This window comes from Hemitrygon akajei, chromosome 3 (genome assembly GCF_048418815.1).
Source record: "Hemitrygon akajei chromosome 3, sHemAka1.3, whole genome shotgun sequence".
In the NCBI taxonomy this organism is placed as follows: domain Eukaryota; kingdom Metazoa; phylum Chordata; class Chondrichthyes; order Myliobatiformes; family Dasyatidae; genus Hemitrygon; species Hemitrygon akajei.
The window spans coordinates 105287030-105310635 of record NC_133126.1 but is presented as its reverse complement, the minus strand read 5'-3'; the positions used below and the strand labels follow the sequence as shown (position 1 = coordinate 105310635).

The following is a 23606-nucleotide window of genomic DNA, read 5'->3' as shown; positions in this document are numbered from 1 at the left end:
GCTCCAGTGGATTTAAACTAGATGTGAGGGGGGAGGGGAACCAGAGTGTAGGAACAAATGTATGGGAGAAAGAAGAAAAAGAAGACAGTAAAGGTCTTTGTATTGTTAGAGATAAACAGAGAGGAAGAGCTGGAGAATTTCTTAAATGCATTTATTTTAATGCTAGGAGCATTGTAAGAAAGGTGGATGAGCTTAGAGCATGGATTGATACCTGGAAATATGATTGTGCTGCCTTTATGGCAGTTATTTAGTTTATAATATTTTCGCTTAGTAATTTGTTAGCATTTTTTAGTTAAAGTTAGGATTGTTTAAATAAATTCATTTGTTTGTAATATATTGCGGCTGCGATGACGTCACATCCGGGTTCGCCGCGTCTTGTGGGAAAATACCGGTTTGGGATAAACGTAAGGGTGGGGGTCGCTCACATGTGGCGCCACAGTGCTAGTTAAGTTTTCTCTACGCACCAAAAACACAGTGAAAGCAACGCTGTATGTCATTAGATAATCGATATGTTGAATTAAAATGTTAACGCCGATTCTGTTAAAAGTAACGACGGTCGATAAGGTTTATGTTTTCGTTAGTTAAAGAGTCGGGATAGTTTGTGTTGAAGTGTATTTAAAGCAGTCAATGGAGCAGGTAGATTCTGACTGTATGCTGCACTTTAATGTAATGTAGTTATTGTAGTTTTACCTTTGCAAGTATTCACGATGTAAATGTGATATTTAGAAGGAAACAAACACTGTACCAATCTTGTATTGTTTTATCAACAGTTTTCACCATACGTTAATGTGAAGAGTGAACAGTAAATGGTTAATCTTACTGCGACCTTGTTTTCATTGACTCCGGTTTACCTCGATGTTTAATTCGGGTCCGTTACACCCGAGCGAGAACGTTACAATGATGTTGTAGCTATTAGTGAAATGTGGTTGCAGGAGGGGTGTGATTGGCAACTAAATGTTCCTGGATTTCGTTGCTTCAGGTGTGATAGAATTGGAGGGACAAGAGGGGGAGGTGTTGCGTTGCTTGTCAGAGAAAATATTACAGCGGTGCTCTGGCAGGATAGATTAGAGGGCTTGTCCAGGGAGACTATTTGGGTGGAATTGAGGAATGAGAAAGGTGCAGTAACACTTATATGGGTGTATCTTAGACCACCTAATGGAGAGCGAGAAATGGAGGAGCAAATTTGCAAGGGGACAGCAGATATTTGTAGTAAGCACAGGGCTGTGATTGTGGGAGATTTTAATTTTCTGCACATAGACTGGGAAGCTGATACTGTAAAAGGGATGGATGGTTTGGAGTTTGTAAAATGTGTGCAGGATAGTTTTTTGCAGCAATACATAGAGGTACCATCTAGAGAAGGGGCAGTGTTGGATCCTCTGTTAGGGAATGAAATAGGTCAGGTAACAGACCTGTTGGGGTGCACTTCGGATCCAGTGATCACAATGCCATTAGTTTCAATATAATTATGGAGAAGGATAGGACTGGACCAGGGTTGAGGTTTTTGATTGGAGAAAGGCTAACTTTGAGGCGAAGCAAGAGGATTTAGAAGGAGTGGATTGGGACAATTTGTTTTATGGGAAGGATGTAATAGAGAAATGGAGGTCTTTTAAAGGTGAAATTTTGAGGGTACAGAATCTTTATGTTCCTGTTAGGTTGAAAGGAAAGGTTAAAAGTTTGAGAGAGCCATGGTTTTCAAGGGATATTGGAAACTTGCTTAGGAAAAAGAGAGATATCTACAATAAATATAGGCAGCATGGAGTAAATGAGATGCTCGAGGAATATAAGGAATGTAAGAAGAATCTGAAGAAAGAAATTAGAAAAGCTAAAAGAAGATACGAGGTTGCTTTGGCAAGTAAGGTGAAAATAAATCCAAAGGGTTTCTACAGTTATATTAATAGCAAAAAGATAGTGAAGGAGAAAATTGTTCCCTTAGAGAATCAGAGTGGACAGCTATGTGTGGAGCCAAAAGAGATGGGGGAGATTTTGAACAATTTCTTTTCTTCGGTATTCACTGAGGAGAAGGATATTGAAATGTGTAAGGTAAGGGAAACAAGTAGGGAAGTTATGAAAACTATGACGATTAAAGAAGAGGAAGTACTAGCGCTTGTAAGGAATATAAAAGTGGATAAATCTCTGGGTCTTGACAGGATATTCCCTAGGACCTTGAGGAAGGTTAGTGTAGAAATAGCAGGGGCTCGGACAGAAATATTTCAAATTTCATTAGAAACGGGTATGGTGCCGGAGGATTGGCGTATTGCTCATGTTGCTCCATTGTTTAAAAAGGGTTCTAAGAGTAAACCTAGCAATTATAGGCCTGTCAGTTTGACATCAGTGGTGGGTAAATTAATGGAAAGTATTCTTAGAGATTGTATATATAATCTGGATAGACAGGGTCTGATTAGGAGCAGTCAACATGGATTTGTGCATGGAAGGCCATGTTTGACAAATCTTATTGAATTTTTTGAAGAGGTTACGAAGAAAGTTGACGAGTGTAAAGCAGTGGATGTTGTCTATATGGACTTCAGTAAGGGCTTTGACAAGGTTCCACACGGAAGGTTAGTTAGGAAGGTTCAATCGTTAGGTATTAATATTGAAGTAGTAAAATGGATTCAACAGTAGCTGGATGGGAGATGCCAGAGAGTAGTGGTGGATAACTGTTTGTCAGGTTGGAGGCCGGTGACTAGTGGTGTACCTCAGGGATCTGTAGTGGGTCCAATGTTGTTTGTCAAATACATTAATGATCTGGATGATGGGGTGGTAAATTAGATTAGTAAGTATGCAGATGATACTAAGATAGGTGGCGTTGTGGATACTGAAGTAGGTTTTCAAAGTTTGCAGGGAGATTTAGGTCAGTTAGAAGAGTGGGCTGAGCGATGGCAGATGGAGTTTACTGCAGTTAAGTGTGAGGTGCTACAGTTTGGTAGGAATAATCCAAATAGGACATACATGGTAAATGGTAGAGCATTGAAGAATGCAGTAGAACAGAGTGATCTAGGAATAATGGTGCATAGTTCCCTGAAGGTGGAATCTCATATGGATAGGGTGGTAAAGAAAGCTTTTGGTATGCTGGCCTTTATAAATCAGAGCATTGAGTATAGGAGTTGGGATGTAATGTTAAAATTGTACAAGGCATTGGTAAGGCAGAATTTGTAGTATTGTGTACAGTTCTCGTCACCGAATTATAGGAAAGATATCAACAAAATAGAGAGAGTACAGAGAAGATTTACTAGAATGTTACCTGGGTTTCAGCACCTAAGTTACAGGTGTTACGTACCCCGTAACTGGGTCACTTACCAGCAAAGATAGAGAGGTCCGTTGAAGTCTGATGGTACTATTTTTAACTATTTATTGATAAAATACACAAAAAATAATATCAATGCAAACATACAGATAATATACGTCGTCAATACTAAATCTAAACGCGCAGGTATAATAATAATCAATAAGAAATAGCTCTATCGTTGTCTAGGGGATAATGTATTGTCCGATGGAAATATAAAAGTCACTTTAGTTCATTCAAGCTGCAGCTTTTTGGTTGGAGAGAAAGACGGGTTAAAACTTGCCCATTCCTTTTATGATGTCAATCCTTCGAGAGTCGTTGGGAGTTGATTTCCCTGTTGTTAGCTAAAAACCGTTCTTCCGTGGTAAAGGCTCACCGATTCCGGGGCAAATGGAAACGGACGCACGTGACCTTCCCACCGGCTTTCGCTATTACGGGATCGCTAGCGTTTCTTCTGGTGCATCTGAAGGGGCTGTTCCCCAGACCCTCTTTTATCCTGACTCACAGGGTCTCAGATGTCAATCAGGGTGGGATGATGCAATCCCTCCACCAACCCCCCCCTTGGTTCATTGCCTGGGGGCTTCGATGCATCGTACAGGATTCAATACACAATTCCGTCTCCAAGAGACAATAGCCGTTATCAATGGTTCTGCCTTTCGGAGGCCAGGATACATTCCAAACTCTTTGTGGATTCTGCATGTCTTTCTCTCATTTCCTGGGTCTCCTGACTTGAATCAATAGCGATCCTGCGATTCTCAAAAAGGAGGGGGCCACGGGCGTAACACCCCCTTTCTTCAACACGTTTTTACCATTGGTAAAAACGGAGTAATACTGAGTCTTGCAGGATTTTAGAGTCTAACACAATACAAAAGCTTTTCTTTTCACTACCGAGTAATACAGTTATACCTTCAATTCAGCATCTAGATAAACAGTCCGCGAGCACGTTATCACTTCCTTTAATATGCTGTATCTTAATATCGAACTTTTGCAGCATCAGACTCCAACTCAATAACCTCCTGTTTTTATTTTTCATATTGGCCAGGAATACCAACGGGTTGTGATCTGTATAAACAACTATGGGTTTTTGCGCTGGACAAATGTACAGTTCAAAATGTTGTATCGCCAAAACAAGGGCCAACAATTCTTTTTCCACGGTAGAGTAATTCCTCTGGTGTTCATTGAACTTCCGAGAGAAATATGCTACCGGGTGCTCCACTCCATCCCCTGCTTGCTGTAATAGGACTGCTCCTGCAGCCTCATCACTCACGTCCGTCGCCAGGGAGAAGGGTGCTAACAAATCGGGTGCTTTTAACACAGGGTGATGGCACAATATGGCTTTTAACTTTTCAAAAGCATTCTGACAAGAATGGCCCCACTCAAATTTTTCCTCCTTCCATAGGAGTTTTGTAAGTGGGAGAGCAATATCCGCGAAATTTTGACAGAATTTCCGATAGTATCCCACCATGCCCAAAAACCTTCTCAGCGCCCTTTTATTGGAGGGTACAGGGACCTCAGAAATAGCCTGTACCTTTGCTTGCACAGGAGCCAACTGCCCCTCTCCTACCACATACCCCAAGTATGTGATCGTGGCATGACCAAATTCACTCTTTGCGAGGTTTACTGTAAGTTGGGCTGCCGACATCCTCTTAAACAGATTTTGTACAGCCTCCATGTGCTCCCCCCAGGTGTCATTCCAAACTACCACATCACTGTGTCTATCATCCGCTGAAATGTCCCTGGTGCATTTTTCATTTCGAACGGCATAACATTGTACTCATACAATCCGGATGGGGTGACGAAGGCTGAAATTTCCCGAGCCCTGTCCGTTAAAGGAACGCACCAGTACCCCTTTAACAAGTCAATTTTAGTGATGTACCTCGCCTTCCCCATTTTATCAATGCAATCATCCACCCTGGGGATAGGGTAGGCGTCTGTCTGAGTGACAGCGTTTACCTTTCTGTAATCGGTACAGAATCTTATGGTACCATCCGGTTTTGGGACAACCACGCAAGGAGAAGCCCACGCAGAAGAGGATTCGCGGATTATCCCAGCAGCTAGCATATGTTCAATCTCCTTTCCTACTAGCTGGGTCTTTTTGGAATTCATCCGATAAGGGGCTTGTTTAATAGGCGGTGTCGAGGTAACTATCACATCATGTTTTGTCCCACTACACCTTCTTGGGACATCTGGACATAAGTCTGTATGCCAGTTAATGAGCTGTGGTACCTGCTCCCGCTGTTCAGGCTCTAAGTGACTAACTTTATCCGCAAGGCTTGCTAAAATAACAGAGTTCTCCAATCAGGTGGGTACTATACTTATCTTTTCAAACCGCTCTGGTTCCTCCTTACCACCCCCCTCTACCTCATCGGTTTTGATGACCGCACCGACCACCATGGGGGTTGTTTCATGGTACCCTTTCATCATGTTCACGTGAACTGACTGGGTCGGCTTTCGCCTATCAGGGGTTTCAATCACGTAATTCAGCGAGTCTATTTTCTTACACACTGTATATGTTCCTTGAAACCTCACCTGAAGGGGGTGGGTAACTACAGGAAATAGGACCAAAACCTTGTCGCCCACGTGAAACTCTTGCTCTCTCGTTCGTTTGTTATACCATTTTCTCATTTTTACCTGGGAGTCTTTAAGGTTTTCTCTTGCCAAGGCGCATACCTTATGCAGCCTTTCCCGGAATTTTAGAACATAGTCGATCACACTACTTGAACGGTCGGACTAGACCACTTCTCTTTAAGTAGGGTTAGAGACCCACCTTTCCACAACTAAAACAGGTCAAGCCAGGAAATCTCCTGGCTTCTGGCCTCTCCTCCTCAATTTTACCACTAGCTCCCGGCTGAGTTTCTCCCTTAGCCGGCGGGCTTTCTCTACCAACTTTGACTTGTGGGTTAGGGCATATTCATCTGCGAACCTAGCAAATTCTGAAATGGACTTATTCGGCTTCTCATTCCAATACATACGGATATCCTCCGAAACACAACCTTTAAATTCCTCAATCAGAATTAACTCCCTGAGACGCCAAAAGTCCTCTTCCACTATCTCTGCCGTGCACCAACGGTCCAAGAGCACACCCTTCTCATAGGCAAACTCAGTATACGTCTGATTCCACCCTTTCTTTAAATTTCTGAACTTTTGTCTATACGCTTCAGGTACTAACTCATAACTCCGGAGAATGGCCGCCTTTACTTTGTCATAACTCTCCTCCTCTTCCTCCTCCATGGACAACGCCGTATATGCCCGTTGTGCCTTCCCTTTTAACACACTTTGTAACAACGCCACCCACTGATCACTGGGCTATTTCTGATTCACTGCCACCTTTTCAAAAAGCAAGAAATAACTATCAATATCCGTCTCCTCGAACGGAGGTACTAACCTCAACTCCCGACTCACATGATACCGCTCCTCTTGGTCTGACCCCTGAACTCGTTGCTCTTGCCTTAACTGCTCCATCTCCAAGTCATGTTTCCTCTGTTTTCTACCTCCCTCTCCTTCTCGGCTCTTTCCTTGTCTTTTTCAGCTGCTTCCAGCTGTTTTAACTGAATTTCATGCTCTCTTTGTTTCTCAGCCCTGTCCTGCTCCCGTTTCACCTCTAACTCCTTTAGCTGGAGCGCATGCTCCCTTTCTCTCTCAGCCCTTTCTTTCTCCTTCTCAGCTCTTTCCCTCTCTTTCTCTCTCTCTCTCTCTCTCAGCTCTTTCTTTCTCCTTTTCAGCTGCTTCCAGCTGCTTTAACAATTGCATGTTCCAACCTTAATTTCTCCAACTCTAACTGAGCCGTCCCACTAGCTGGTACCTTTTCAGGGATATTTTCCAATACCTCAGCTGTAAACACATTCTTCCCAATATAATACTGAGTTATTGCCCTTCGCACCTCCCGCTTTTTCATTGACAACCTCACCTCTGCGAGGTTTAACCCCTTCGCCAAATTTATCAAGTCTGATTTGGTGGCCGCCTCTAGCGCCTCCAGAGTCGGGTTTTCTATAAATTCACCCACGTCCATCTTTGCTGGTTTCCCGTCTGGCTACCCGCGTAACCAGATCCAAGTTTGGACTTACAAGCCCGATTCACTGGCCTCCCAATTTGGTGTCAAATCCCGGACGAGCCCCCAATTGTTACGTACCCCGTAACTGGGTCACCTACCAGCAAAGATAGAGAGGTCCGTTGAAGTCTGATGGTACTATTTTTAAGAGTATTTATTGATAAAATACACAAAAAATAATATCAGTGCAAACATACAGATAATATACGTCGTCAATACTAAATCTAAAAGCGCGGGTATAATAATAATCTATAAGAAATAGCTCTATCGTTGTCTAGGGGATAATGTATTGTCCGATGGAAATATAAAAGTCACTTTAGTTCATTCAAGCTGCAGCTTTTTGGTTGGAGAGAAAGACGGGTTAAAACTTGCCCATTCCTTTTATGATGTCAATCCTTCGAGAGTCGTTGGGAGTTGATTTCCCCATTGTTAGCTAAAAACCGTTCTTCCGTGGTAAAGGCCCACCAATTCTGGGGCAAATGGAAACGGACACACGTGGCCTTCCCACCGGCTTTCGCTATTACGGGATCGCTAGCGTTTCTTCTGGTGCGTCTGAAGGGGCTGTTCCCCGACCCTCTTTTTATCCTGACTCACAGGGTCTCAGATGTCAATCAGGGTGGGATGATGCAATCCCTCCACCAACCCCCCCCCCCTTGATTCATTGCCTGGGAGCTTTGATGCATCGTACAGGATTCAATACACAATTCCGTCTCCAAGAGACAATAGCCGTTATCAATGGTTCTGCCTTTCGGAGGCCAGGACACATTCCAAACTCTTTGTGGATTCTGCATGTCTTTCTCTCATTTCCTGGGTCTCCTGACTCGAATGAATAGCGATCCTGCGATTCTCAAAAAGGAGGGGGCCACGGGCGTAACACAGGGAAAGATTGAGCAAGTTAGGTCTTTATTCTTTGGAGTGTAGAAGGTTGAAGGGGGACTTGATAGAGGTATTTAATATTATGAGGGGGATAGATAGAGTTGGCTTTTTCCATTGAGAGTAGGGGAGATTCAAACAAGAGGACATAAGTTGAGACTTATGGGGCAAAAGTTTAAGGGTAACATGAGGGGGAATTTCTTTACTTAGAGAGTGGTAGCTGTGTGGAATGAGTTTCCAGTAGAAGTGGTGGAGGCAGCTTCGGTATTGTCATTTAAAGCAAAATTGGATAGGTATATGGATAGGAAAGGAATGGAAGGTTATGGGCTGAGTGCGGGTCAGTGGGATTAGGTGAGAGTAAGCGTTCGGCATGGACTAGAAGGGCTGAGATGGCCTGTTTCCATGCTGTAATTGTTATATGGTTACCGGTTACCGCCTAAGCCCATTGAGCCACAGCCCTATCACTCTTCTCACACCGCTTCCTGCTGGATACAGCCGTCTTCCAGTGGTGGGCAGATTATTGGAAAAAATTGTTAGGGACAGTAAATGTGAGCATTTGGAGATGCATAAGGATATTCAGCATGGCTTTGTGAGGGGGAGGTCACTTCTTATGGACTTGACTGAATCATTTGATATGTAACAAAGCACATTACCGAAGTGGATGTGACTAAGGAATATGATAAGGTTCCCTGTAGAATTCAGAAGGCGTGGGATCCCAGAAAGCATGGCTGTGTAGATTCGGAAGGCAGAGGGTGGTTGTCGATGGAATGTGGTCTACCTGGAGGTTGATATGCACGTGTTCTGCAGTGACGTATTCTGAGACCCCTGCTCTTTGTGATTTTTCTAAATGATTTGGATGAGGAAATGGAGTGGTAGGTTAGTAATTTTGCTGATCATGCAAAGGATGGTGGTGTTGAGGTTAATAAAGAAGGTTGTCATAGATTACAGTGGGACTTTGACAGGTGCATAGCTAAGCTGAGAATTAGCAGATGGGAGTCAACCCAGAACAGTGTGAAGTGATTCTATTTGGAAGGTCAAATTTGAAGTCAGAATGCAGAGTTAATGACAGGATTCTTAGCAGTATAGAGGAACAGTGGGACCTAGGGATTCACATCTCTTGATCCCTTGAAGTTTCAGTGCATGTTGATAGTTTGTTAAGATTGCGTATGGTGTGTTGGCCTTCATTATTCACAGGATTGGGTTCATGAGCTGCAAGGTAAGTTACACCGCTATAAAATTGGGTGTAGACCTCTGTTGAAGAATACTTGACCAATAACACACACAAAGACAGCAGCTGAAGTTGTGGCAAAGTACTTTATTGAAGGAATTAGAAGGCTAATTAAGATGGAATTGGGCAGGAACTTGGGTGTTCCCTGGGAAATGTACAGGAGAAATCTGGAGGTTGTTTAGGGGGCACTTGCATGGAATTCTAGATAGGTATGTCCCATTGAAATGGAATAGATGGTAGAGGGAAGGAATCATGGTTGATGAGAGTGGTGTAATATTTTGTCAAGAGAAAGGAGGAAGCATATATAGTTCAGGAAACAAAAGTCAGACAGGACTTTTGAGAATTATAAGGTAGTCACAAAGGAACGGAAGAAGGGACTCAGGAGAGATACAAGGAGACATGAGAAGTCCTTGGTGAGTAGGATTAAGGGAAAGCCTTTAACAGGAGAATGAATAGATGGAGAATAGAACTGCTCAAGCATAAAGGGGTAACATGTGCCTGAAGCTGGAGGTGGATGGGGAAATCAATCCTTCAGTATTCACCTGGACTTGGATGGATGTGAATTAAATGTTAGAATAGAAGCATGTTGAGGTTAAGAAAGGCAGTGCTGAAGCCTCGAAAAAACTTAAGAATAGATAAGTGCCTGTGGTCACATGAGAGATATCGTATGTTACTGAGGGTAGAGATTGGTATAATGATTTTTGTGACTGAGTGCAACTGGAGGGTTGAAAGATGCAAATGTTTATTCTGTTGTTTAAGAGAGGTAATAGGAAGCATATTCCTTAGAATTATAGACTAGCGAGCCTTGCGTCAGCAGTGGGCAAACTATTGGAGAGGATATTTAGGAATATAATTTACAAGCATTTGGAGGGTCATAGTCTTATTTGGCATAGTCAGCCTGGTTTTGTGAGGGGCAGATTATGCCTCTCGAGCATAATTGAGTTTTTTGAGGAGATAATGAAACAAATTCATGAAGGTAGAGCAGTGGACATGTTGTATATGGGTTTTACAAAGGCATTTGATAATGTTTCCCATTGTGTGCAGAATGAGATCCACAGAAACTTGGCTGCCTGGATTCAGGTTTGGCTTCCCCACACAAGGCAGAGGGTGGAAGTAGAAGGAGTATAATTCTGTCTGGAGGTCTGCGGCTAGTGGTATTAGGCAGGAATCTGTTCTGGGTCTCCTGCTTTTTGTGAGCAATAACTTGGATGAGGAAGTGGCAAAGTGTGTTATTAAGTTGCAGATGGAAGCGTTCTGGATAGTGTAGAAGGTTGCCATTGGTTGCAATGCAATCCTGACTAGTTGCAGAGTTTTGCAGAGATGTTTAGCCCTTAAAAAGTGATGTGATACACTTAGGAAGATCGAACTTGAAGGCTGCAAGATTAGTGGAAAGGTTTTGAGTGTGGAGGAGCAGAAGGATGTTGGGCTCCAGATCCAGAAATCTCTTAATATTACTGTGCAAGTTAATAGGGTGGTTAAGAAGGCATATGATGTGCCTTCATTAATCGATGTTGAGTTCAAGAGCTGTGAAGAAATGTTGCAACTCTGTAAAACTCTGCTTAACCTACACAAAGTATTGTGCTCAGTTCTGATCACCTCATTATAGGAATGATGTGCAACCTTTTAAGAGGATCCTGAGGAGATATACCAGGGTATTGACTGGATGGGATATCATGTCTTATGAAGAAAGTTGTGTTGCCTAGAGCTTTTCTCTTTGGATCAGTGAAGGATGCAAGGCAGTTTGATAGAAGTGTATAAGGTTATGAAAGACATTGATACAGCATTTAGCTAGCACCTTTTTTCCCAGGGCAGTTCTGACCAATATCAGAGAATACCAGTTAACGTGAGAGGAAGAAAGTTTAAGGGAGATGTCAGAAGTATTTTCTCTTATACAGAGAATGCCCTGTGTATGGAACCTACTCCCTAGTGTGGTGTTGAGGCTGATACAATAAGGGCATTAAGAAAATTCTATAAGATAGGCAAATCGGTGTAAGAAAAATGGAGGTTATGAGCTGTGTAGGAGGGAAGGTTTAGATGGCTTGTCTAGGTCGTATAATCATTGTGGGTTGAAGGATCCATACTGTGCTGCATTTTTCTATGTTCTGTGTATGAGATATTACATAATTATTGAACTAGTTAGTTAATTATTGATCGTAGTTATCAAAATAGTTCCATCACTAATCTGTTGTCAAACTCATGCATGCTTTTGGCCAAGTTTTGGCTCTGTCCATTTTCCAGTGTTAACTTCTGCAAAGAATTTCAAGCACGTGCTGAATATGGTTTTCCTTTTACAAACTGTAGTAATTAGAATTTAATATTTCAATGAACATTGGTTCTTATGGTGAATATTAAATTTTGCTAATGCCTGCAATCTCAAACTGCATCAATGAATACAAGTGAAAACAAGGTTTGCCTTTTGCTGCTTGACAATGTCAATAAAGGTTAACTAGTCTTTTATAATATATTCTCCATCGTGCAAATTAGCATGAGACTGCTCTAATAATTGTTTCTGGGCCACAATTTTTAGAATTACCAATTAGTTTCTAATGTTTGTGAAGAAATGCTGCTCTCTATTTGAAAGAGGGAAGGATTGTTTAATATATTTGACCGTGTTTTATCTTATTTTTAAAGAGCTGATTATACAAATACAAGATGATAATAGGCAGTTGCAGTGCCAATGTAAATTAAATTACTTCTCTCTTGTAATCTGCTGTTTTTGTTTATTTTGTCAGTATGAGTGAGAGTGGAAGCACGCAGGGCTTGTCACAGCCATCCACGCAGACCACGCAGTATCTGAGAGCAGACACACCGAACAATGCAACACCTGTCATCAGTAAGGATTTTATTTTGGTTAAGGAGATATTCACTTCATGGATTTAACTGTAACATTAACCAGCTTTGACTGGAAGGATAAATTTTATCAAATGATAAGCACTTTCACCAGCACTCCATGTGAAACCACTGCATTCTGACATTGTCTTCTTTTTATACCTCCTCTTACATTGCCTCTTTATTCTCAAAGCAGTTAGCTGAAATTGATTGATTTTAATTCTTTGTCAATTTATAATTACTCAGTTGATTCTAAAATGCCCCCAATCCACAGACTTGTCGTTTTTAGAAACGTTATAAGCTCCTTCCTTTGATTTAATTTTGGGTTTTGTACTGTAAAAATATCTTTTTTTCAATTTGAACATTATTTATTTGAATGCTAATCATTGCATGAATACCTTTCCTTCTGTTCTGCCATTAGACCCCAGTCAACTCTCTTATTCCTTCAGTTCTCTTGTTTCAGACTGTGACCCTCATTTGTGTTGAATATCACTTGTAAACTCATTGCAAGCTTCTATGTAAACTCTCCCTCACTGTCCAATTGACAACATTCTCATTGATTAACTAATTCTTAGTACACAAGAAAGGATCCAAAATAACCTTTTCATTAATTACTCAACTTACTAATCTAGAACCATAGAACATTACAGGACAGAAACAGGCCTTTTGGCCTCTCCTGGCTGTGCTGAACCATTTTTCTGCCTAGTCCTACTGACCTGCACCTGGACCATATCCCTCCATACACCTCTCATCCATGTACCTGTCCAAGATTTTCTTAAATGTTAAAAGTGAGCCCGCATTTACCACTTCATTTGGCAGCTCATTCACCACTTTCTGTGTGAAGAAGCCAACTCTAATGTTCCCTTTAAACATTTCCCCCTTCACCCTTAACCCATGTCCTCTGGTTGTTTTCTCCCTTAGTGGAAAAAGCCTGTTTGCATTCACTATCTATACCGATCATAATTTTATATACCTCTATCAAATCTCCCCTCATTCTTCTACACTCCAGAGAATAAATTCCTAACCTATTCAACCTTTCTCTGTAACTCAGTTTCTCAAGTCCCGGCAACATCCTTGTAAACCTTCTATGCACTCTCTCAACCTTATTAATATCCTTCCTGTAATTCGGTGACCAAAACTGTACACAATACTCCAAATTCGGCCTCAGCAATGCCTTATACAACCTCACCATAACATTCCAACTCTTATACTCAATACTTTGATTTATAAAGGCCAATGTGCCAAAAGCTCTCTTTACTACCCTATCTACCTGTGACGCTACTTTTAGGGAATTTTGTATCTGTATTCCTAGATCCCTCTGTTCTACTGCACTCCTCAGTGTCCTACCATTTACCTTGTATGTTCTACCTTGGTTTTTCCTTCCTAAGTGCAATACCTCACACTTGTCTGCATCAAACTCCATCTGCCATTTTTCAGCCCATTTTTCCAGCTAGTCCAAATCCCTCTGCAAGCTTTGAAAACCTTCCTCACTGTCCACTACACCTCCAGTCTTTGTATCATCAGCAAATTTGCTGATCCAATTTACCACATTATCATCCAGATCATTGAATATAAATGACAAATAACAATGGACCCAGCACTGATCCCTGTGGCACACCACTAGTCACAGGCCTCCACTCAAAGAAGCAATCCTCCACTACCACTCTCTGACTTCTCCCATTGAGCCAATGTCTAATCCAATTTACTACTTCACAATGTATACCTAGCGACTGAATCTTCCTAACTGACCTCCCATGTGGGTCCTTGTCAAAGGCCTTACTGAAGTCCATGTAGACAACATCCACTGCCTTCCCTTCATCCACTTTCCTTGTAACCTCCTCGAAAAACTCTTAATAGTTTTGTTAAACATGACCTACCACGCACAAAGCCGCGTTGACTCTCCCTAATTAGTCTGTGTCTATCCAAATACTTGTAGATCCTATCTCTTAGTACTCCTTCCAATAATTTACCTACTACCGAAGTCAAACTTACCAGCCTATAATTTCCCAGATTACTTTTAGAGCCTTTTTTAAACACTGGAACAACATGAGCTATCCTCGAATCCTCCAGCACCTCACCCGTAGATACCAACATTTTAAATATATCTGCCAGGGACCCTGCAATTTCAACACTAGTCTTCTTCAGGGTCCGAGGGAATACCCTGTCAGGTCCTGGGGATTTATCTACTCTGACTTGCCTCAAGATAGCAAGCACTTCCTCCTCTTCAATCTGTATAGGTTCCATGACCTCACTACTTGTTTGCCTTATTTCCATTGACTCCATGCCAGTTTCCTTAGTAAATACAGACGCAAAAAAAACATTTTAGAGCTCCCCCATTTCTTTTGGTTCCATGCATAGCCGACCACTCTGATCTTCAAGAGGACCAATTTTATCCCTTACTATCGTTTTGTTCTTAATATACCTGTAGAAGCTCTTTGGATTATCCTTCACCTTGACTGCTAAAGCTACCTCATTTCTTTTAGCCCTCCTGATTTCTTTCTTAAGTGTTCTTTTGCACTTTTTATACTCAAGTACCTTATTTGCTCCCTGTTTCCTATACATGTCATACACCTCTCTCTTCTTTATCAGAGTTCCAATATCCCTAGAGAACCAAGGTTCCTTATTCTTATTCACTTTGCCTTTAATCCTGACAGGAACATACAAACTCTGCACTCTCAAAATTTCTCCTTTGAAGGCCTTTCACTTACCAACGACATCCCTGTCAGAGAACAACCTGTCCCAATCCACGCTTTTTAGATCCTTTCTCATTTCTTCAAATTTGGCCTTTTTCCTGTTTAGAACCTCAACCCCAGGACCAGATCTATCTTTATCGATGATCAAGTTGTGTTCCAGTTATGATCACTGGAACCAAAGTGTTCCCCTACACACACTTCCATCACCTGTCCTAACTCGTTTCCTAATAGGAAATCTAATATTGCATCCTCACTAATTAGTACCTCTATATATTGATTTAAAAAGCTTTCCTGAACACATTTTACAAACTCTAATCTGCCTAGACCTTTAACAGTATGGGAGTCCCAATCAATATGTGGAAAATTAAAATCCCCTTCTATCACAACTTTATGTTTCCTGCAGTTGTCTGCTATCTCTCTGCAGATTTGCTCCTCCAATTCTCGCTGACTATTGGGTGGTCTATAATACAACCCTATTAATGTGGTCATACCTTTCCTGTTTCTCAGCTCCACCCATATGGCCTCAGTAGACAAGTCCTCTAATCTGTCTTGCCTGAGCACTGCTGTGGCATTTTCCCTAACTATCAATGCCACCCCCCCCCCACCCCCCCACCCCACCTTTCATCCCTCTGCCTACGTCTGAAACATTGGAACCCTGGAACATTAAGTTGCCAGTCCTGCCCCTCCTGTAGCTAAGTTTCACGAATAGCTACAATGTCATCATTCCACGTGTCAATCCACGCCCTCAGCTCGTCTGCCTTCCCCACAATACTCCTCGCATTGAAATTTACACACCTCTGAAGATTATTACCACCACACACAACCCTTCTATTTGTGACTTTGCATGGACCTTTAACATCATTTATTTTCACCCCTGCTCCACTATCTACTCTGGCACTCTGGTTCCCATCCCCCTGCAAATCTAGTTTAAATTCCCCCCCCCCCCCCCCCCCATAGCACTAACAAACCTCCCTGTAAGGATATTGGTCCCCCTGTAGTTCAGGTGTAAGCCGTCTCTCTTGTACAGGTCCTACCTGCCCCAGAAGAGGTCCCAATGATTCTGAAATCCTACCCCCTACACCAGTTTCTCAGCCACATGTTCATCCTCCAGAGCATACTATTCTTACTGGCACGTGGCACAGGTAGCAATCCTGAGATTACCACCCTTGAGGTCCTGCTTTTTAACTTTCTACCAAGCTCTCTGTACTCACTCTTCAGGACCTCCTCACTCTTTCTTCCTACGTCATTGGTACTGATGTGTACCATGACATCTGGCTGATCACCCTCCCATTTCAGAATGCTGTGCACGCGATCAGAGACATCCCTGACCCTGGCACCGGGAGGCAACAAACCATCTGGGAGTCTCTGTCACAACCACAGAACCTCCTGTCTGTACCTCTAACTATCGAGTCCCTTATCACTACCGCTGTCCTCTTCTTCGCCCTCCCTTCTGCACTGCAGAACCAGACTCAGTGCCAGAGATCCGGCTGCTACAGCTTGTCCCAGGTAAGTCCCCCCCCCCCCCCCAACAGTATCCAAATCGGTATACTTGTTGAGGGGAATGGCCGCAGGGGAGTCCTGCTCTGCCTGCCCTTTCCCCTTTCCTCGCCTGACAGTAACCCAATTACCTGTGCGCTGCTCCTTTGGTGTAACTGCCTCCCTGAAACTACTATCTATAAACTCCTCATTCTCCCAAATGATCCAGAGGTCATCCAGCTCCTCCTCCAGTTCCCCAACGCGGTTTGTTAGGAGCTGCAGCTGGATGCACTTCCCACATCCTGCAAGAGGAGTATTCCAACATCCTGCTGGCATTATCTCTGCTCGAAAAGAACAGAACAAAACTTACCAGAATCTACCCTCGCCTCTGCCTGTTCACACCGAAGCCTGTTGAGCCAAAGCTGTCCCACTCTGACTCAGTCCACTGCGATGATGGACGCTGTATATGGCGGTCTTTTTGTAAACCTTTGCCGTGCTATGTCACGCGCTTGCGCAGTCTACCCTCCTTTCCCTGACCAGTAAAAAAAATGACTTCTCTCTGAGATGCCTTTAGTCCTTCACTCTCAGCCTCTTGTTTCGATTTAAAAAGACCGTTGAAAAATTCCTCTCCTTTCTAACCCTTTGGTGCACTACGTCACACATTTGCACAGTCTGGCCTCCTTTTCCCGATCAGTAAAAAAATTACTTCTCTCTGAGATGCCTTTAGTCCTTCACTCTCAGCCTCTTACTTCGATTATAAAAATTGAAAGGCTTCTCATACATTCCAAGCTTGGAACTTGCTTGATCAAACATAGCCTATCAGTGTGCTACTTTCTTTATTGTACATGGTGGCAGAAATACAATTGTCTTGAATTTTATACACCGATATAAATATAAACTTTTTTTCTTCTTCCACTTTGAGTTTTGTATTGCTTGGGAGAAGTTGTCTTTAAAATGCATATATTTATGACATGTTTGCATGGAATAAATGCACTGTTAAAAGGGAAAATAAATGTGTTTGTAACACACCTATTTGTCCCTGCAGGAAGTGATCTGAAAGAACTTCCTGGGTGCAATCCTGAAGAAGAAAGACAAAACAGTATCACGCAAGTTTCCAAAAAATCAGGTTAGCACCATCAACATTATTGAGTTAACTAAGGTAGTTTGAACAACTATATTAAAGTCCAGAGGTAATGCTAGTTTCTGCTATCACAATTATGCAGTTTCGAAGTCACTCCGTAGGTACTTAGAAAATTAATTTTATCTTTGGATTTTGATGGGGTTTTTTTATGTCATGACTGTTTTTGTTGCTCTCATTCCTCCAATATTAAATGACCAGTACTGATCTTCCTTTCTGAACATTAGAACACAAACAATCTATTTACTCTTGTGGTTATTTTCTTATCACTTATCATTCAACCTCTTATGGTCCCAGAACACATCCTGCACAGTCAAGAAAGCTCATCAAGGCCTCTACTTTCTGAGGAGGCTGAAGAGAACTGGACTTTGCACATACACACTCACGTCATTCTACAGATGTGCAGTAGGCCAATTGGAGATCCGAAGCACGAGAAGATGTAGCTCACTCAGGTTCATTGATTGAGTACATAGGGCATCGATTCGTGTCGGTTTCGTGTTTTGAGTAACGGCTAATCAGCGATCAGGATTGATTGGCTAGAACTAATTAAAATAAGGCAGGTGCATGCAGAACAGCCACTGTTGGAGTGGACTGTGTTACAATGGGAATTTTTAGGCGTTATCTCTTAGGGGCTTCAGCGAGGAGAAGCTTGAATGAGAGAGAGTGAACTTTGCTCATACACACTCGTGTCATTCTACAGATGTGCAGTAGGTCAATCAGAGATCCGAAGCACGAGCAGATGTAGCCTATGTGTAGACTTTTTTTTCACGCAGTTTATTTACTGTTTTTCCTTCCTTATACTTCGTAAGTCAGAATAGTAGGGACAGAAGACAGGTTAGTGGAATGCTTCTCTTGCGGGATATGGAAAGGCAGGGAGACCGCCGGTGTCCCTGATGACTGCACCTTTGAGAAGTGCATCCAGTTGCATCTTCTAACGCTGCATGTTGAGATGTTGGATCTGGAACTAGATGAACTCTGGATCATTCAGGAGGCTAAGAGGGTGATAGATAGGACATATAGAGAAGTAGTTACATTCAAGGACCAGGACACAGGAAACTGGGTAACAGTCAGGAAGGGGAAAGGGGTTAAACAGCCAATACAAAACACCACTGAAGCTTTTCCCGTCAACACCAGGAAAACCTCTTTGGAGACTGTTGTGGGGATGATCTAGCAAAGAAAAGTCAGAGTGATAAGACCATCAGACATTCCAGCAGAATTAAGCCATTCATCCCACCCGAGTCTGCTCTGCCATTCCATCATGGTTGATGCCACTCAACCTGCCTTCTTGCCGTATCTTTTGATGCCCTGACTGATTAGGAAACTATCAACTTGCACTTTAACTACACCCACAGAACTGGCTTCCACTGCATTGTAGGCAGAGTATTTCACAGATTCTCTACACTCTGGCTAAGCCTCCTCAGGACTCTCTCCAATGATGACACATCCTGTTTGAGGTATGGGAGCCAAAACTGTTGACAATACTCCAAGGGTCTTATGAAGCTTCAGCATTTTCTCCTTGCTTTTATATTCTACTCAACTTGGAATAAATGCCAGAATTACATTTGCCATCTTTACCACCGACTCAGCCTGTGAATTAACCTTCTGGGAGTTTTTCACAATGACTCCCAAGTCCCTCTGCACCTCTGATGTTTGAATTTTCTCTCCATTAGGTAATCATCTGCACTATTGTTCCTTTTACCAAAATGCATTATCATACATTTCCCAACACTGTGTTCCATCTACCACTTTTTTTGCCCATTCTTCCAATTTGTTTCTGCTGTGATCGCATTGCTTTCTCAGCACTACCTACCCCTCCACCTAACTTTGTATCATCCACAGACTGCCACAAAACAATGCCTTTAAAAGTAAAATTTTGTGAATACAAAGCTTGTATGTGCATGTCAGAGTAAAAGGTAAAGATAACGGGCCTAAGAGGGGTAGAGATAGGATAAGTACAAGCAGGCTTTTTCCTCTGAGGTTGGGTGGGACTACAACTAGAGGTCCTGGGTTAAGGCGAAAGGTGAAAAGTTTAAGGGGAACATGAATGGAAATTTCTTCACTCATAGGGTTGTGAGAATATGGAGCAAGCTTCCAATGCAGAGTGTGGAACGAGCTGCCAATGCCATGCAAGGTCAATCTCAACGTTTAAGATGGATACAAAGGATGATGGGGGTATGGAGGGCTATGGTCCCAGTATAGGTCAATGCAAGTTGGCAGCTTAAATTGTTTGGCACAGAATGGCATGTTACTGTGCTGTACTTTTCTATAACTGACCTCCTGTCAAGCTGCTTCTTAGCTTGCTACGGAAACTGCATTGCAACAAACAGGAATGCTCTGCAAAGGGTAGTTGAAACTACCTAACACATCACAGGCACCTGCCTACCTGCTATCAAGGACGTATATACAGAAAGGTGCTGAAAAAGGGCTAATAACATCAGGAAGGATCCCACTTGCCCTGTCCATGGACTGTTTGTCTCTCTCCCATCAAGGAGGAAGCTATGAAACATGCACACCAGGACCACGAGTCTCAAAACTGTTACTTCTCCAAGCAGTAAGACTAATCAATACCTCCATTCTCTAGCTCCAACACTACTTTATTTCTTGTCAGTCAGCTTATGTATAGCTTAGTGTTACTTTATATGCATACACTCCATCTATGTATGTAAGCTATCTTATGTATTTAGCTTTTATTAGTTGTCTTTTGTATTTTTTGCACCGCATCAGATCCAGAACAACAACTATTTTGTTCCCCTTTACACTTGTTTGCAGGAAATGACACTAAGCAATCTTGATTATTTTTAAATTGCTTTGCAATTTTAAGCCTTTCTGTGTGCCTTATATCATCTCCCTTAACATCCCTTTCTTGATCATAGCTTTTCATCTTATTGTTACTCAACCCTAGTCAATTCACCCCTCATTAATTTAACAAATTATAATTGCAAAAGAACAAACAGAAAATAATAAGTGGAGTAGCTTTGTAAGTAAAGAATGGATGTACACAGAAAATAGAACACTACAGCACAGTGCAGGTTCTTCGTCCCACAATGTTGTGTCAAGCATTCAACCTACTCTAAGATTAACTTAACCCTTCCCTCCTACATAACCCTCCATTTTTCTATCTTCTGTGTTCCTTTCTAAGAGTTACTTAAATGTCCCTAATGTGTCTGCCTCTCCCACCATTGCTTTTGGAGTGTTCCATGCACCCACCACTCTCTGTGTAAAGAATTTACCTCTGATGCCCCCCCCCCCCCCATGCTTTCCTCCAATCAGCTTAAAATTATGCTCCCTGGTACTACCCATTTCCACCTTGGAATTAGCCTCTGGCTATTCACTTGATATATGCTTCTTATTAATTTGCACACCTTTATAAAGTCACCTCTCATTCTTCGCTCCAAAGAGAAAGCCCTAGCTTACTCAGTCTATCCTCATAAAGTATGTTTTCTAATCTATGTACATCCCCTGCATCCTCTCTAATAAATTGAACACAAATTTCTAAGTGTGGTCTACCCAGGGTTTAACTGGCCGATAATTTAGCTTAGCTCTCTGACCTCAGTGGTTGGGAAGATGTTTATTAGGGATGAGGTTTTGAGGTACTTGGAGGCATAAGATAAAATAGGCCAAAGTCAGCATTGTTTACTTAATTAGATATTTTGTCTGATAAATCAGTTGGAATTTGTAGAGGAAATAACTACCGTAGATGTCGGATTATAAGCCGCTACTTTTTTCCCACATTTTGAACAGCTTTGAACACTGCGGCCTTTAATACGGTGCGGCTAATGCATGATTTTTTTTCATGCCGCCAAAAACATTTTGCCTCGTAACAGTAGACCAATAAAATTGATGAGTAGTTCACAGAGGTCCAATGAAATTGTACGATAAATCAAGCGCACTTTCACAATTAAATTATTGTAAATCAGTCATTTGTACTCACCCTCATCAACATGGAAAACACTCGAAGAAAAGCATTGTGCTGCCTTTATGGCAGTTATTTAGTTTATAATATTTTCGCTTAGTAATTCATTTGTTAGTTAAAGTTAGAAGTGTTTTAACTATATTTGTTTTCTGTACTACATCCCGGGATGCTATGACGTCACACCCGGTTTCGCCGTGTCTTGTGGGAAATACCGGGAAGGCGGGGGGCGAGCGGCGGAGCCAAAACGCTGCTTTTAAGTTAAAGGCGATCAATAACTTTTCCTGGTAGGCTGCAGTATATATATTTTTTACCAGTCGTTAGGAGATATTGGAATGTTGTTCAGTAAAAAAGTATACGCAACGTATATTTAAAAGTAGCCGCGTTACAGGCACGGTTCGAAAAAAAGCATTTTGTTTATGTTACCATATGGATTTAATTAAAAGTTAAAAAATCCTCACGTGTAATATCTTTCTGTGTAAATATCTCATATTACAACGTGGGACACCTGCGGCCGAAAATCCGGTGCGGCCGAAAATCCGGTGCGGCTTGTACAAGTACAAAATTGATTTTATTTCTAAAATTAGAGCCAGCGGCTTTTAATCAGGTGCGCTCTGTAGTGCGAAATCTACGGTAGCAGGATAAACTAAGGAGAATCAGTGGTTGTTCTTTACTTGGATTTTCAGAAGGCCTTTAACAAGGTACTACACATGTGGCTGCTTAGCAAGTTAAAAGCCCATGATATTACAGGAAAGATAATAGCATAGATAGCAGAATGGCTGACTGGCAGGAGGCAAAGAATTGGAATAGAGGAGGCCTTTTCTGGTTGGCTACTGGGGACTAGTGGTGTTCTGCAGGAGTCATTGTTGAGTCTGCTTCTTTTCATGTTATATGTGAATGCTTAGGATGACAGAATTGGTCTTGTTTTGTCTGGTGGATTTGGAGCTCCTTTCCGGGAAACGCGCTAAGACGGTAGCGCGATATTAATACGCAGCAGCCTCTCTGGATTGGGGATTGCCAAATGTTATGTGGATTTTCTGGTGTAGTCTGTTTTGTCATATGCTTTTGTGATATTATTCTGGAGGAACGTTGTCTCATTTTTTAACTGCATTGCATTTGTGGTTTCTAAATGACAATAAACTGAATCTGAATCTGATGACTTTCTGGCCAAGTTTGTGAACAACACAAAAATAGAATTTAGAGAATTGGTGGCAGATAATCTCATTAAACTCATTGAACATTGAAAGGCCTAGTTAGAGCAGATATGGAGAGGATGTTCTCTGGGGGAAATCTAGGATCAGAAGGAACAGTCTCAGAATAGAATGATGTCCATTTAAAACAGAAATGAGGAATTTCTTTAACCAGGAGATAGTGAATCTGTAGAATTCATTTCCACAGATGGCTATGGAAACCAAGAGAAAGTATATTTTAATCAGAGGGTGATACGTTCTTGATTAGCCAAGGCGCCAAAGGTTACGGGGAGAAGTCAGGAGAAAGTGTTTGTATGCCATGATTAAAGCTGACTTGATAGGCTGAACAGCCTAATTCTGCTCCAATGTTTCATGGTCCTATAGAGCTGCAACATTACATCATGGTTCTTTTCTGACTTCTGCCCACTCTGACTCAGTAGACAATCCCTCCACAATGTCTTCCCTTTCTGTAGTTATGATACTATCCATGATTAGTCATGCACTCCTCCAGCTGTTATCTCACTCCCTGTCCTTTTTTGAAGCACCTAAGTCCTGGAACATTCAGAAGCCATTCAAGTTCAAGTTTGCCATTCAACCATACATGGATGCCCATGTGTACAGCTAAATGAAACAGCGTTCCTTTGAGGCCAAAGTGCAGACACAGAATGCAAGATCAATAGTCACACACAGCATAAGACACATATAGCACATTCTTTCCCTGTGACAGCCAAGTCTCTATAGTGGCCACAACATTGTAGTTTCGTGTACTGATCATCCTTGTTTCTGATACAACTTGCTTTAATGTAGAAACATTTCAAACCATCTCACTGACTGCAATTTTGCCCTAACAACTTCTTATCCTTCCTCACCGTTTCAGTATATGCACAGTATACCAACTGCTCTATCCTCTGCCTTGTCCCTCTGGTTCCTATCCCACTAAC

General features: G+C 42.0%; 1 protein-coding gene across 4 annotated transcripts in view; it reads left to right on the top strand.

The window, feature by feature from the left end:
- Nucleotides 1–23606, top strand: part of ryk (receptor like tyrosine kinase) — a 334382-nt gene that overhangs the window by 172963 nt on the left and 137813 nt on the right. For all 4 annotated transcript variants that reach the window (XM_073040549.1, XM_073040548.1, XM_073040551.1 and 1 more), the window contains 2 exons: nt 12162–12262; nt 17473–17553. In XM_073040549.1, the coding sequence (XP_072896650.1) occupies nt 12162–12262; nt 17473–17553 (182 nt within the window). The remainder of the gene's footprint in view (nt 1–12161; nt 12263–17472; nt 17554–23606) is intronic.